Source organism: Rattus norvegicus, chromosome 3, assembly GCF_021556685.1.
Source record: "Rattus norvegicus strain SHRSP/BbbUtx chromosome 3, alternate assembly SHRSP_T2T, whole genome shotgun sequence".
NCBI classification, from domain to species: Eukaryota; Metazoa; Chordata; class Mammalia; order Rodentia; family Muridae; genus Rattus; species Rattus norvegicus.
In genome coordinates, this window is record NC_141536.1 from 69,024,263 (window position 1) to 69,036,768 (window position 12,506).

The following is a 12,506-nucleotide window of genomic DNA, read 5'->3' on the forward strand; positions in this document are numbered from 1 at the left end:
CCGTAGATCACGGCACTACATTTTGCCCTAATTAGGCCGAGACAGCTGTGGGCCCAGTAGCTTTGCCATAGGGCTCTCCTCTTACAGCTTCAGGCCATCTCTCATTTGTAAAGCAGCTCTGTTACATAACAGCCCTTCAAAAAGATATCCCACGAGCCACTTCCCTGAAGCAAAGTTCTCTCAGTTCAGGGTGATTTCCAAGTCCTGTCATTGTTTCCTTGACTTGTCTTCAAATGTTACTGATTTAACTTTTGACACTTTAGCCTTGGGCAGCAAGTTAAAGCAAAAAAATCTATCCTTTGTCTTTTAGAATCTAGTCTTGTCCCTTCTCTGACACGGCATATACGATCATTTTTACTACTGGCTTCAATGCAGCATTTATTGCAACCGTTTCAAGTAAACATTTTTTAAGGAGTGCAACTTTATTTACAACAATCCGTTGGCAAAGGGGTAAATTCTCAGACCATGGCAGACTTCCTGAGTGGTGGTATGGCCTGGGCTGTGGCTCACACATGGAGGAAGGAGGAAGGCCAATAGAGCAGTCTAGGGAGAGGTTTTTTAAAAATCTCCAACTATATGAATAATTTTAAGGTATTAGTTGAGGTACAACTTTTACCCTATCAAGTATATTCTGCCTATAAAATAACGTTTCCTTAAGATGAGGCAAATTTCATTTCTCTAGGATTTTAAAGCTTTATTTCTCTACTTCAGAAGTTAAACGTTCTTGTTTTTCCTACCTTTTTAAATAGGAAAACTATGAGAGAGAGAGAGAGAGAGAGGAGAGGGAGAGAGAGAGAGAGAGAGAGAGAGAGAGAGAGAGAGAGAGAGAGAGAGAAGAACAGAGGTCAGCAACTTTCCCGTGTTGGTTCTTTCTTGGCTTACAGATACAGAGCTCAAGTTGTCAGTCGTGCCCAGCAAGTCCTTTCACCCACTGACCCATCCCGCCAGCCCAATTTTTCTACTAAGAACCTGTGTGAATCGTCATGTCTCTTGGCCAGAGTATACTAAATGGAAAAAGTATTCCATCATCCAACCAGAAGTCTGGAACACCTCAGGGTCACTAGGGACATTAGACTAATGGATTGTCAAGCCTAATTTTAGCTGGGTGAGCACTAGCAGAAGCATAATCACTATCCCAAGATGTAGTGACAATTTTTGGATTTTGGTTTCTTTAAAAAATATAAGAATGTGTGTAGGAATATGGGCCTGCTTCAGACTCTCCCCAGCAGCTGACTATGTTTGCCTAGTCATTAGCATTAGCAGAGGCATGATTTCACCAGCTCCAGACAGTTTCTGTGATTGTGTGAGGTTTGGAATTCTGGGAACTTTGCAGAGGGTATATAAATGCTAGAGCCCTGATATTGGTGGTCATTCAGCGGTGTTGGTTGTAGTTTATTAGTAGTGGTGCTCAAAGAAGAAACAAAAGAAATTAAGATTCAGAATCTCCTCTCTTCTTCCTTCTATCCTATCTAGTGATAGGAGGTGAAACTGGGGGGACAAAAGGTAGGAAAAAACCCACCAGGGCGCAACCAAGTCATAACAAGGATTTCATTTTTCTTAGGAATGTTTAATAGGATGTACCTCAGAAACTTCTGGAAAGGGGTTGGGGATTTAACTCAGTGGTAGAGCGCTTGGGTTCTGGGTTTGGTCCCCAGCTCTGAAAAAAAGAAAAGGAAAAAAAAAATTCTGGAAATAGTCCAGAGTAAAATGAAGACTAAAACAATATATTATTGAATGATCATACTTGAAGTAAATTACTTTGACAAGTATATCAGATAACACCTGACACTTTTTCTCTAGTGTCACTAGGCTTTTTCAAATCCTCTTCCCTTGAATTTTCTCATGCTTACCAATTGCAAAACAGTGTCACAGGAGTTGGGGATTTAGCTCAGTGGTAGAGCGCTTGCCTAGCAAACGCAAGGCCCTGGGTTCGGTCCCCAGCTCCGAAAAAAAGAAAAAAAAAAAAAAAAACCAGTGTCACAGTTCAAATTAGTAAGAGTGTAACAATAAATGCATCCTTTAACATCTTCACATTGAAATGCTACACACGCACGCACGCATGAACCAGAAAACATGTATGGAGGTTAGAGAACAACTATGAGTTTTCTCCAGACTGTCAGGTTTGGCAACAGGTTCCTTTACCTGCTAAGCCATCATGCCAGCCCTCCACCCTCTTTCTTAACAAAAGCTTCTTGAAAGACAAGTCTGCATCTTACCTCCTCAGTGTATAATACCTCTACAGTCTATTTCAGTGGGACTCATGTCCCCACCATTCCAACGCTACACTTTTCAAAGTTTTGAATCATACCAATGCTTGGGATCCCTTGTGAAGTCTTTTTTAGTCCCCAATATGCTTCACATTCTGCCCCCACTGCCCACCCCCATTTTGTTTTTGTTCTATTTTATGCAGTACTGAGAATGGAATCCAGCGTCATGCCTGTACCACTAGAATTGCACCCCAAGCCTATTTGGTCTTTTAATTCCATCCTGTGTCCTTGTTTCCACTTTCATAGTACCTAAATTACTAAATTACACTGCTTAAAACATTTCTGTATTTAAAGGTTAGTGGCTGTCACAAACTTTCAACCCAAACCTGTTCTAAGACTTCAGATGCTGTCTATGCTGTACTTCCAGTTGGATGAGTAATGACTCAGACTTCAACAACACTCAAACTCACTTGCTAATCTTTTACTTCTTCCTGTAGTTTCCCAGCACCTGGGCACCTGCAATCCCAGCACTTAGGAGGGCTAAGGTAGGAGAGTCTCAAGTTGTCAAGTTGGAGACCTCCTGGGAGACCCTGTCAAAAACAATTATGTGTGTATATGTGTGTGTGTGTGTATGTTAACAAAGAAGACTTCACAAGGGACCCCAAAGCATTGGTATGTATCAAAACTTTCGTGTTGGAAAGGTATCTCGTGTGTGTGTGTGTGTGTGTGTGTGTGTGTGTGTGTGTGTGTGTAATAAAGTTGGCGGGTAAACATAGGTGATTGACTCTACAAGCCTGGTAACCTGAATTCCATCCCCAAACCCACATAAAGGTGAACTGACACCACTCCATGGGTTGTCTTCTGACTTACACACATGTGCTGTGGCAAGCATTTTACACACATACATCATGCACATAAATATCCACAAAAAAAAATGATAACACAAATTTTAGGAGCTGGAGAGATGGTTCTGCACTTAAGAGCCCTGGCTGCCCTTCTAGAGGACCCAGGTTCAATTCCCAGAACCCATCTGACAGTTCACAACTGTCTGTAACTCCAGTTCCAAGGAATCCAACACTCTCACATAGACATGCATGCAGACAATGTATGAAAAATAAGATATATTAGGGTTTTACTGCTGTGAACAGACACCACGACCAAGGCAAGTCTTATAAAAGACAACATTTAATTGGGACTGGCTTACAGGTTCAGTCCATTATCATCAAGGCAGGAACATGACAGCATCCAGGCAGGCATGGTGCAGGAGGAGCTGAGAGTTCTACATCTTCATCTGAAGGCTACTAGAGTGAGGGTCTTAAAGCCCACACTCACAGTGACACACCTATTCTGACAAGGCCACACCTCCACATAGTACCACTCCCTGGGCCACAAATATTCAAACCATGACATAAGAGTAAATCAATCTTTAAAAAAATGTTTTAAAAAAACCTTCAAAACATTTATTTATATGAGTCAGGTATGATGGCACATGTAGTAATCCTGACACTTGTATGGTGGAGGAAGACTGCTAGCTGTATACTGAGTTTGAGTGTAATCCCTGTCTCAAAACTGTGCACATACACTTTCTCACTAGAGAGGTGGCTCAGCAGTCAACAACACTTGTTTGCAAAAAAAAAAAAAGAGAGAGAGAAAGGGGTGTGTGGGGGGGGAGTTGTGATGGCACACGCCTTTAATGGCAGCACTTGAGAGGCAGAAGCAAGCAGATCTCTGACTTAGAGGCCAACCTGATCTACATACTGATGGAGTTCCAGGACAGCCAGGATTATACAGAGAAACTCTCTCAAAAAACCAAAACCAGGGAAAAAAGCATGTTTTACTTTTCCAAAGGACAGAATTTGGTTCCCAGCACCCATATGGCAACTCACAGGCTAAACTCCAGCTCCAGGGAACTGATGCCCTCTTCAGGCCTTCCTAGACACCATGCATGCATGTGGTATACATACATACACATAGGCAAAATATTCACACACATAAAATTTAAAGCAAGGGGGTTTGGGGATTTAGCTCAGTGGTAGAGCACTTGCCTAGCAAGGGCAAGGCCCTGGGTTCAGTCCTCAGCTCTGGAAAAAATTAAATTTAAAGCAAGCACTCATGCATGTATGCATGCATCCAGGCACATACACACAAAACCCCTCAAAAATAACCATCCTTGATCCCATTTTTTAGTTCCTTACCACTCTCATCACCCAGTCCTTATCCATTTGACTTTCAAAATATTGCAGATGGTACAGCCAGTAGCTCTCCCAGCTCCTCCTCTGCAGCCCTTATCCTGTCCTCCACCAGTTCACACCCGGATACCTACACATGAATATCCCACTTGTTCCCTGACTTCTCCAGAGGCTTGCCCTCTGTAATCAACTATCCACATAGCAATGATCTCTTCAAAACAGAGTGGGTCAATAAAACATTATATGAGAGGGGCAGTACTGGAGGCAAAATGGGTACACAGGAACAGAGGACAAGGAAAATGGGGAACAGTAGGAGAATTAACCAAAACTAAGTATGCATGAAAATGCCAGAAGGAAATATCACATGTAAAATGCATTGTTCCATTCCTCTGCTTAATGACCAGTTAGTCCTATGATCTCTCCCACTGCTGTGGACAAAATCAACTTGACTCCAATTTATATACTATGCTTTACCTGCTTTTCCAGCTCTCTCTAGCCTCACTGTTTTTATTTGGTTTGTTACACCCAACAACCATGCTTTCTCCTTCACTAAAGTCAAACCTTTCCTTTCTAGGATCTTGCAGTTTCCTCTACCTGAAAGTTTTTACTACTTAATTTTTCTAGGTCTTACTTGAGATGGACTCAGAAAGTACCAATCCCTGACTGTCTCAAATCCCCAGATTTAAGCTTCTGTATATTACTTGCCTTTTTTACTCTTTTGCTGCAAGTTCATAAAACTTCATTTCACACTGAGAACAGTTTCGGATGAGTATGAGAGTTGTGGGATGAAGAAAAGGTTAAACTTATTGTACACTTACTAAAGTTCAGACAAGAAACACCAAAATGGCCTTTTCAGCCTAATGCCCAAAAACTCTAGTACATTTGGACTTTCAGACCTGGCACAGAGAAGATAAGAATAGCTATAATAAAAAGGTAATGAACAGGGGCTGGAGAGATGGCTCAGCAGTTAGGAGCACTGGCTGCTCTTCCAGAGGTCCTGAGTTCCCAGCAACCACATGGTGGCTCACAGCCATCTATCTGTAATGGGATCTGATGCCCTGATGCCCTCTTCTGGCATTCAGACATATGTGCACAGAGCACTCACACACAAAATACATAATTTTTTTTTTAAAAAAAGGTAATTTCCTATCTCAAGGAAATTGGATATGAAATCATCCCAAATTATCTCATCTCTAGCTTCTTATCTCCAAGTACACCAGGCACTAGAAACAGGTTTACCAGCTGAGTGGACCATCATAGAAATGTGGATGGCACACAAGGAGGTTCTTAGTTTTCCTTTCCTCACATCATTTTAGCAACAAACCGTTCCTACAGTTTCTATAATGCTTAGGGGAGAAGTAAAATTTAAAAAGAATCACACCAAATTCTATGACAATAATATTTATTAAAATTAATTGTTTTAAAGTTTGAACTCTTTCTCACGTCCGTCCTGGTTAAATAATATAACAAATACTATACCGAGACAGTAGAAAATGATAACAAGAAAACCTACATGGTAGCATAGGAAGACATGGAGTTCTCTAGGGTCTTGGAATCTTTAAAATGGTACCTTAGGCGATCTTAAAAAAATATTCAGATTTTCTTTTTGAGCGCTCTCCTTTTGGTTCCAGGTAAATGAACCAAATAATAGCCAGGACTCTGGCTACTGCCACTGTTTCAAGAGGTAGAGGATGTGCTCTCTGCTAGTTGGGCCTTGTCAGTTGACTTAGTAAGACTGCCAGAGCTCATTCCATCTGCTTTGGTGATGGTCAGAACTCTAGGGCGCAGAAAGTGAGGCTCCTTGCTAATCACTACTTGAGATCCATGAACCGGATATCCATGATGAGAAGAAAGTTCTTAGGCAGTGGGCGGGGGGCTGGAGACAAGACAGTAAACACCTGGTGTTCCACGTCCACACTGGTCACAACAATGAATCCAGCCACACTTGTCTCAGAAAGGTTCTCTTCTGTGCCCTCAGCAGTGCTGACACTCAGGAGATGGTGCACCATATCTCTACCAGGGGTGACAGGTACTAACTTGAGCTGATTGTCTTCCTGAGACATGCCCAGAGGTAAACACGAGTCTGGGATGGTGGGTGCCCCAACTTTGTAGATTTTCACATCAGAAAATTTGACATTGAAGGCATGGGGATAGAAACAGCCTCGGAATCCATAGAAATATTCACGGATACGTTCATCCCTACATTCCCGCCGGAAGTCCTTGGAGCGTTCTACCACACCCCCTGATTTTGGGAGCAGCACAGTTCGAACAAAATGAGGCAGGTCCCTTTTCAACTCGTTGTACAGTCGTTCTTGATCCAGAACCACAACCACATCCACCTCAAAGGCTGAAGCTGCGTGCACCAGGGCCTGGTAACCATAACCCTTGACCCAGCCACAGGTGTTGATGACACAGCCACTCACAGAAGCTCTTCTATTCACTTCACACCTTTGGTTGAACACATCTGCTAAACGAGATGTAATCTGGAGAAGAATCAAAAGGAAAACAAAATAAGTAATAAATTCATCTGTTTTTCTTAGTGATTAATTTTTACTTCATGTGCATTGACTGGTGGTTTACCAGCATGTATGTCTCTGTGAGGATGTCAGATACCCGTGGAGCTTGAGTTGCAGTCAGTCATGAACTGCCATGTGGGTGCTGGGACTTGAACCTAGGGGCCTCTGGAAGGAGAGCCAATGGTCTTAACCACTGAGCCATCTCTCTAGCTCCTAAATCCATCTAAGTTTCTCTTTCCAGTAATAGGTACCATCCAAAAACTGTACAGGCTGGGATTCCAAACACAAGCCTTGAAGTATGCTTGGCAATTGAGCTGCAACCTTAGCCCCTGCTCTCCGGTATTTTTACTTTTCTGAGACAGGGTTTTAGTACAAGACTCTAGCCTAGCTTCACACTCTTGAAAGTCCTATCTTAGCCTTCCAAGTCCTATAGGGATCAGCTACAATACTCACTGATATATTAACATCAAAATTGATGGTTTTAATGACTGTGGTTTTAACCCCATAACATGGAGTTAACTTTATCCTAGAGCTGGAGTGACAGGCAACTGGGAATACCATGACATGGATACTGGGAAATAAACTCTGTTATTTTGTCTTTTTTTTTTTTCGGAGCTGAGGACCGAATCCAGGGCCTTGCGCTTGCTAGGAAAACTCTGACCCCCGACAGTAGTACTGTTTTTGGTTTTGTCGTTTTGTTTGTTTGCAACACAGTCTCACTCTGTCCTGGAACTCACTATGGAGACCAGGCTGGCCACAAACTCAAGAGATCTACCTGCCTCTGTCTCTGCTGAAATGAAAGGTGTGTGTTAGACTCAATTGCTGACCCATGTCTGCACACCCCCTGCTTGCCGTTTTACCTCTTAATAATGAATTACTCTGAGCAGTGTCATCGAATGCTTAGCAGTGTAAAGCTCACACTTTTAAAATGGTCTCTCATGAAATCAAGTGGACTATCACACAAAAAAAATAAAAATAGAACAATTACATTCAGAGAGAAAATTGTGCAGTTTTAAGTAACAAAGTTCCCTACTTCATACCCTGACTGTAACTTTTCCCTCCACCCCCTCTTAGCTCCCTGACCTTGTTGTAAAGCTTGATGTTGGTGCCAGGAGTGGTGGAGCCAAAATGATACACAAGAGGTGCCTGGATGGAGAAACCTTCTTCCACATCTGCGGGTCGCTCAATGTACAGGGCCCCCATGGTACCAGGAATGGACACAGAGCCCTGCCCTACATCCAACTCCACGTAAGTAGGACGTCGGCCCAAACGCACTGCGTAGTTGAGTAGCAGCCGGCACACCGTGGACTTGCCCACATCAGTAGGACCCACAACCATCACTCGGGGGCCTCTCTCTTCTTCCTTTTCTGCCTGCCTCCGCATCTGCTCCAAGGCTGTATGAGTGTTAAGGTAAAGCAACATAGGGGTGTCCTTAGAGACATAAGCCACCTCGGTCCGGCCACTCAACTGCAGAGAACAGCCATGCCAAGTGAAAACAGCCACCTTGGCACCAGCATCAAAGGTGAATTTCTTGTTTCTGGTCAGTTCTGTGCCAAAGATCTCTGCCATGCCAGCCAGCAACTCCAACTGAACTGACTGAGATGCCTCCACCTCAAATCGAAGCTCTGTTTCTCGCTCTAGTTCAAACTTGGTCGTTGGCTTCTTGTCATCATTGGATTCCTCACTCATCTTTTCTGTTGAGCTGCTGTGCCTAGAACCCAAATTAAATATTAGATCAAATCACTATTCAAAAATCTTCCAATGGTTTAGTCCCTTTATCTTTTTCTGCACAGTTCTTATTGCCTCCAGACTCACGATTTACAGCCTGTCTCCCCACATCCAGAAGGTAGAGATATTTTTGTTTGCTCCTCTGCCTCTAGTAAGTAGAAGAGTAGCGCACCTCAACAAAATACAGAGTGAATGAATGACTAGGACATAAAAAGAAAACTACCTACAGATGTAATTAACAGGAGATTCGAATTGCATAGTCCTCCATCACTATTGAAAAGAAAGTAACACATGGCCATTCTCCTCCAACTCCCTTAGCCAATAAGAAACAAGCCTCTAAATCGTAAGCAAAGAATGGGACACTGGGTTCAGAATCAGAAAACAGTTGCATGTCCAGCTCTGGGGCTACTAGTAGTTACTATAATCCAACCATTTAATACCAAAACCAACTCCCCAGCTGCTATACGATGGGCATTTACACGTCCTACCGTTAAGAGTACAGTGCCGGGGATAACAAGGACCACAGTTGGAAAAACAAAATATTAAACTAGAAACTACCAAAGAAATGTAAATTACTATTTCTGAACCACAATTCTGAGTCCAGTATTTATCACAGTTAGCTCCAACATCAAAACCTGCCGGAATCTCTCAGAGGTAATTGGGGTCCTTAAGCCTTACCTGTAGAGCCTCTGGATCTAGATAAGCGTTACAGAAACCTCGGTACAGGACCTCAGCACTTTCCCAACCATGAACGACGCTCACCTAAATACTAGCCGGAAAGCAAAGGCGGTTCCGCTCTTGCGCGGTAGTAGGAGACGCGGTCGCGTGATGCATTTTGGGACGTGTAGTTCGGAGTGAGTGAGCGCGCGCCACCGCATGGCCCTCTGGGAATTATAGTTTAAGGATTGTTCTGTGACGCGCGGAGGTGGGCGGGGCAGCGCCGTCACTTTGTGCGGGAAGACCGCGGGAGGCGGAAAGGAGTCGTTGCTGGTTCGCCCACGCGCGGGAGGTGGTTGCATGGTCGCTCCCTATCTGCTGTCCAGCAAAGCTAAGGGCAACCAGAAAGGGAGCGGCACCACTGTCTAGATAAGAGCTCTGCTCGACTAGACCACACGCCAAAAAGTGGGGAAGTTAGCAAAACGCAGCCTAAGCAGGAGATCCAGGCGGAGGGAAAGTGGCACAAACACATACAAGCAGAGACACACACTAAGTCAAATAGAAACACACATACCATGTCAAGCAGTCCCCACTTTGAGGCTATGCGGAACTGGCATATAGGAGAAACTAAGTGTAATTCATTCTCTCCACTCCCCCTTCTCTCCACCACTCTCCCCCACCCCGAAGCTAGCCAACCTGGCACTCCTTGTGATTCTCCTGCCTCTGATGTCCTGAATGCTGGGATTTACAGACATGAGCCACGAATCAGGCTGTTTTTTTCTTTAGTAAATTAGAATAAAAATCCAATGATTTCTTTTATCTTATGAATCAGTCATTATCCAACAACTTCTGCCAGAGTTTAAACTGTCCATGCACATCTGACAGTTATACAAAGTCGATCATTTACACCACTGCTAACCGGTTCCACATCTATTATCCACTTTTCATGAGTATGGCCTTTGGAATCTAGTATTAGTTCACTGCCTGACTTTGGATAAATCACAGGCTTCCTTTCCCTGAGACATCTCTTGTCTATAAAATGGGAATAATAACAGTATTCGACCTCTTAAAGTTGTTTTAAAGATTGGATGAGACATATGTGCTAAGCACAATGCCTATAATATAGAAAGTATCTGATGTTAGCCTTAAGTTTTTATTATAGGCTGGAGAGACTATAATAATCTTATCTGTTTATACAGTGCTTTACAATTTTCAAAGTAGCTTTAGGAGTCCATGTTACAATATCCTACAAACCCAGGTAGGTATAGTATCTCCAATTTCATTTGAGAAGAAACGAGGGGTTGGGGATTTAGCTCAGTGGTAGGGCGCTTGCCTAGCAAGCGCAAGGCCCTGGGTTCAGTCCTCAGCTCCGAAAAAAAGAAGAAGAAAAAAAAAGGAGAGAGAGGGGTTGGGGATTTAGCTCAGTGGTAGAGCACTTGCCTAGCAAGCTCAAGGCCCTGGGTTCGGTCCCCAGCTCTGAAAAAAAGAAAAAAAAAGAGAGAGAGAGAGAAGAAACGAAGATAATCAGAGGCATTTTCCCAAGCACTCAGTTATTAGAAGAGGAAGGCTTTTCTTTTGTTGTTGTTGCTGTTGTTGTTGTTGTTGTTGTTGTTGCTGCTGCTGCTGCTGCTGCTGCTGCTGCTGCTGCTGCTGCTGCTGCTGCTGCTGTTTTGAGACAGTGTCTCACTGCCCTGTCCTGAAACTCACTTCATAGAGCAGACTGGCCTCAAACAAAGATCTATTTGCCTCTGCCTCCAGAGTACTGGATTTACAGGCATTAAAAGTATAAAGACTTAAGGGTAGGCTTTTTTGATGATTTTTTTTTTTGCCAACTTAATTGAATCAGAAAATACCTGGACACCAAGGAGGCACACCTTTGGGTGTGTCTGTGAAAGGATTTCAGAAAAATGTAACTGAAGCAGAAGATTCACCCGGAATGTGGACAGCTCCGCCCTATGGCCTGGGATCCTGGACTGAATCAGAAGAGGAAAAGGGAAAAACTACTTAAGGACCTACATTCCACACTATCTACTTCCTGATGTGGCCAGACTTAAGCAAGTTTTCACCACCACAGCTGCAAGCCATTGTCACTGCCTTGCCTTCCTTGTGTTGATTGACTCAGTCTTCTGAACCATCATCAAAATAAAACCTCCTTTCAGTTGCTTTTTGTCAAGCAATTGATTACAACAATGGGAGAAACAACTAGAACATTTAAACTTAGAGCTGAGGGAGCTGGATCAGTTTCTAATAACAGGAGAACAATTACATAGTGATAAACATGGTTGTACGGGTGTATAGTCATTTCATCCCAGGTAGAATCTTGTGCAGTAGTTCCAACTGTAACCCCATTTTACTGGTTTTCTGAGTTTTAAGATTTATTGTATGTGTCTGAGTGTTTTCCCTGTGTATATATGTGGACCACACTCATACTTGGTGCCTGCAGAGGTCAGAAGATAATGGAATAATGGATGTTTGTGAGCAGCTATGTGGGTGCTGAGAATTAAATCCCAGGACCTCTACAAGAGCAACAAGTGCCCTTAACCCATGAGCCAACTCTCCAGCCACTCCACACAACCCATACTGTTTGTTTGTTTGTTTGTTTGTGGTTTTGTTAAAAAAAATTGGTTCAATTTTTTAAGAAAGGGTTTCTCAGTGTAGCCCTGGCTTTCCTGGAACTCATTCAATAGACTAGGCTGGCCTCAAACTCAGAGATCCATCTGCCTCTGCCTCTGCCTCTTGAATGTTGGACCTAAAGGTGTGAACCACAACTGCCCCACCTATTTTTATGTGTATAAGCATTTTTTTGTCTTACGTGTGTGTGTGTGTGTGTGTGTGTGTGTGTGTGTGTGTGTGTGCATGAGTGCATGCCTGATGCCCCTTTAGTTCAGAAGACGTCAAATTTCCTGGAACTGGAGTTACCAATAACTCTGAGCCACAATTGCTAAGCCATCTTCCCAGCCTCTGTTTGTTCTTTAAAACATGTGACTACTTTCCTCATCCTATCCCATGTGATGAATTTGAACTGAGAGATTAGGGCAGCTTTCTGGTCTACCTTTCTCTCGCTGGTCCTACCTAGCACTCAGTTTTCAGGCAAGTAAGTTGCCAACCTCTCACAGTTTTCTTTGGGGATGTGATTTAGTTGTGCCATTTATTTGCCATGCGGACATTAGCTTTTCAGCAAACTACTCCACGTAGACTACTGCTTTTTC

At 43.2% G+C, this 12,506-nt stretch overlaps 1 protein-coding gene across 2 annotated transcripts; it reads right to left on the reverse strand.

The window, feature by feature from the left end:
- Nucleotides 1-5,781: 5,781 nt before the first annotated feature.
- On the reverse strand, nucleotides 5,782-9,485 carry Clp1 (cleavage factor polyribonucleotide kinase subunit 1). Of its 2 annotated transcripts, none has more exons than NM_001009599.1 (3): nucleotides 9,403-9,485; nucleotides 7,996-8,623; nucleotides 5,782-6,879 (listed from the first exon to the last, which is right to left on the reverse strand). In NM_001009599.1, exons 2-3 carry the CDS (start codon nucleotides 8,599-8,601, stop codon nucleotides 6,208-6,210), a joined length of 1,278 nt encoding a protein of 425 aa, NP_001009599.1. In that variant the 5' UTR covers nucleotides 8,602-8,623; nucleotides 9,403-9,485; the 3' UTR covers nucleotides 5,782-6,207. The 2 variants fall into 2 exon arrangements, with proteins under 2 accessions (NP_001009599.1, XP_087507910.1); XM_087651784.1 differs by having other exon boundaries at nucleotides 9,319-9,428.
- Between the last annotated feature and the right edge of the window lie 3,021 nt (nucleotides 9,486-12,506).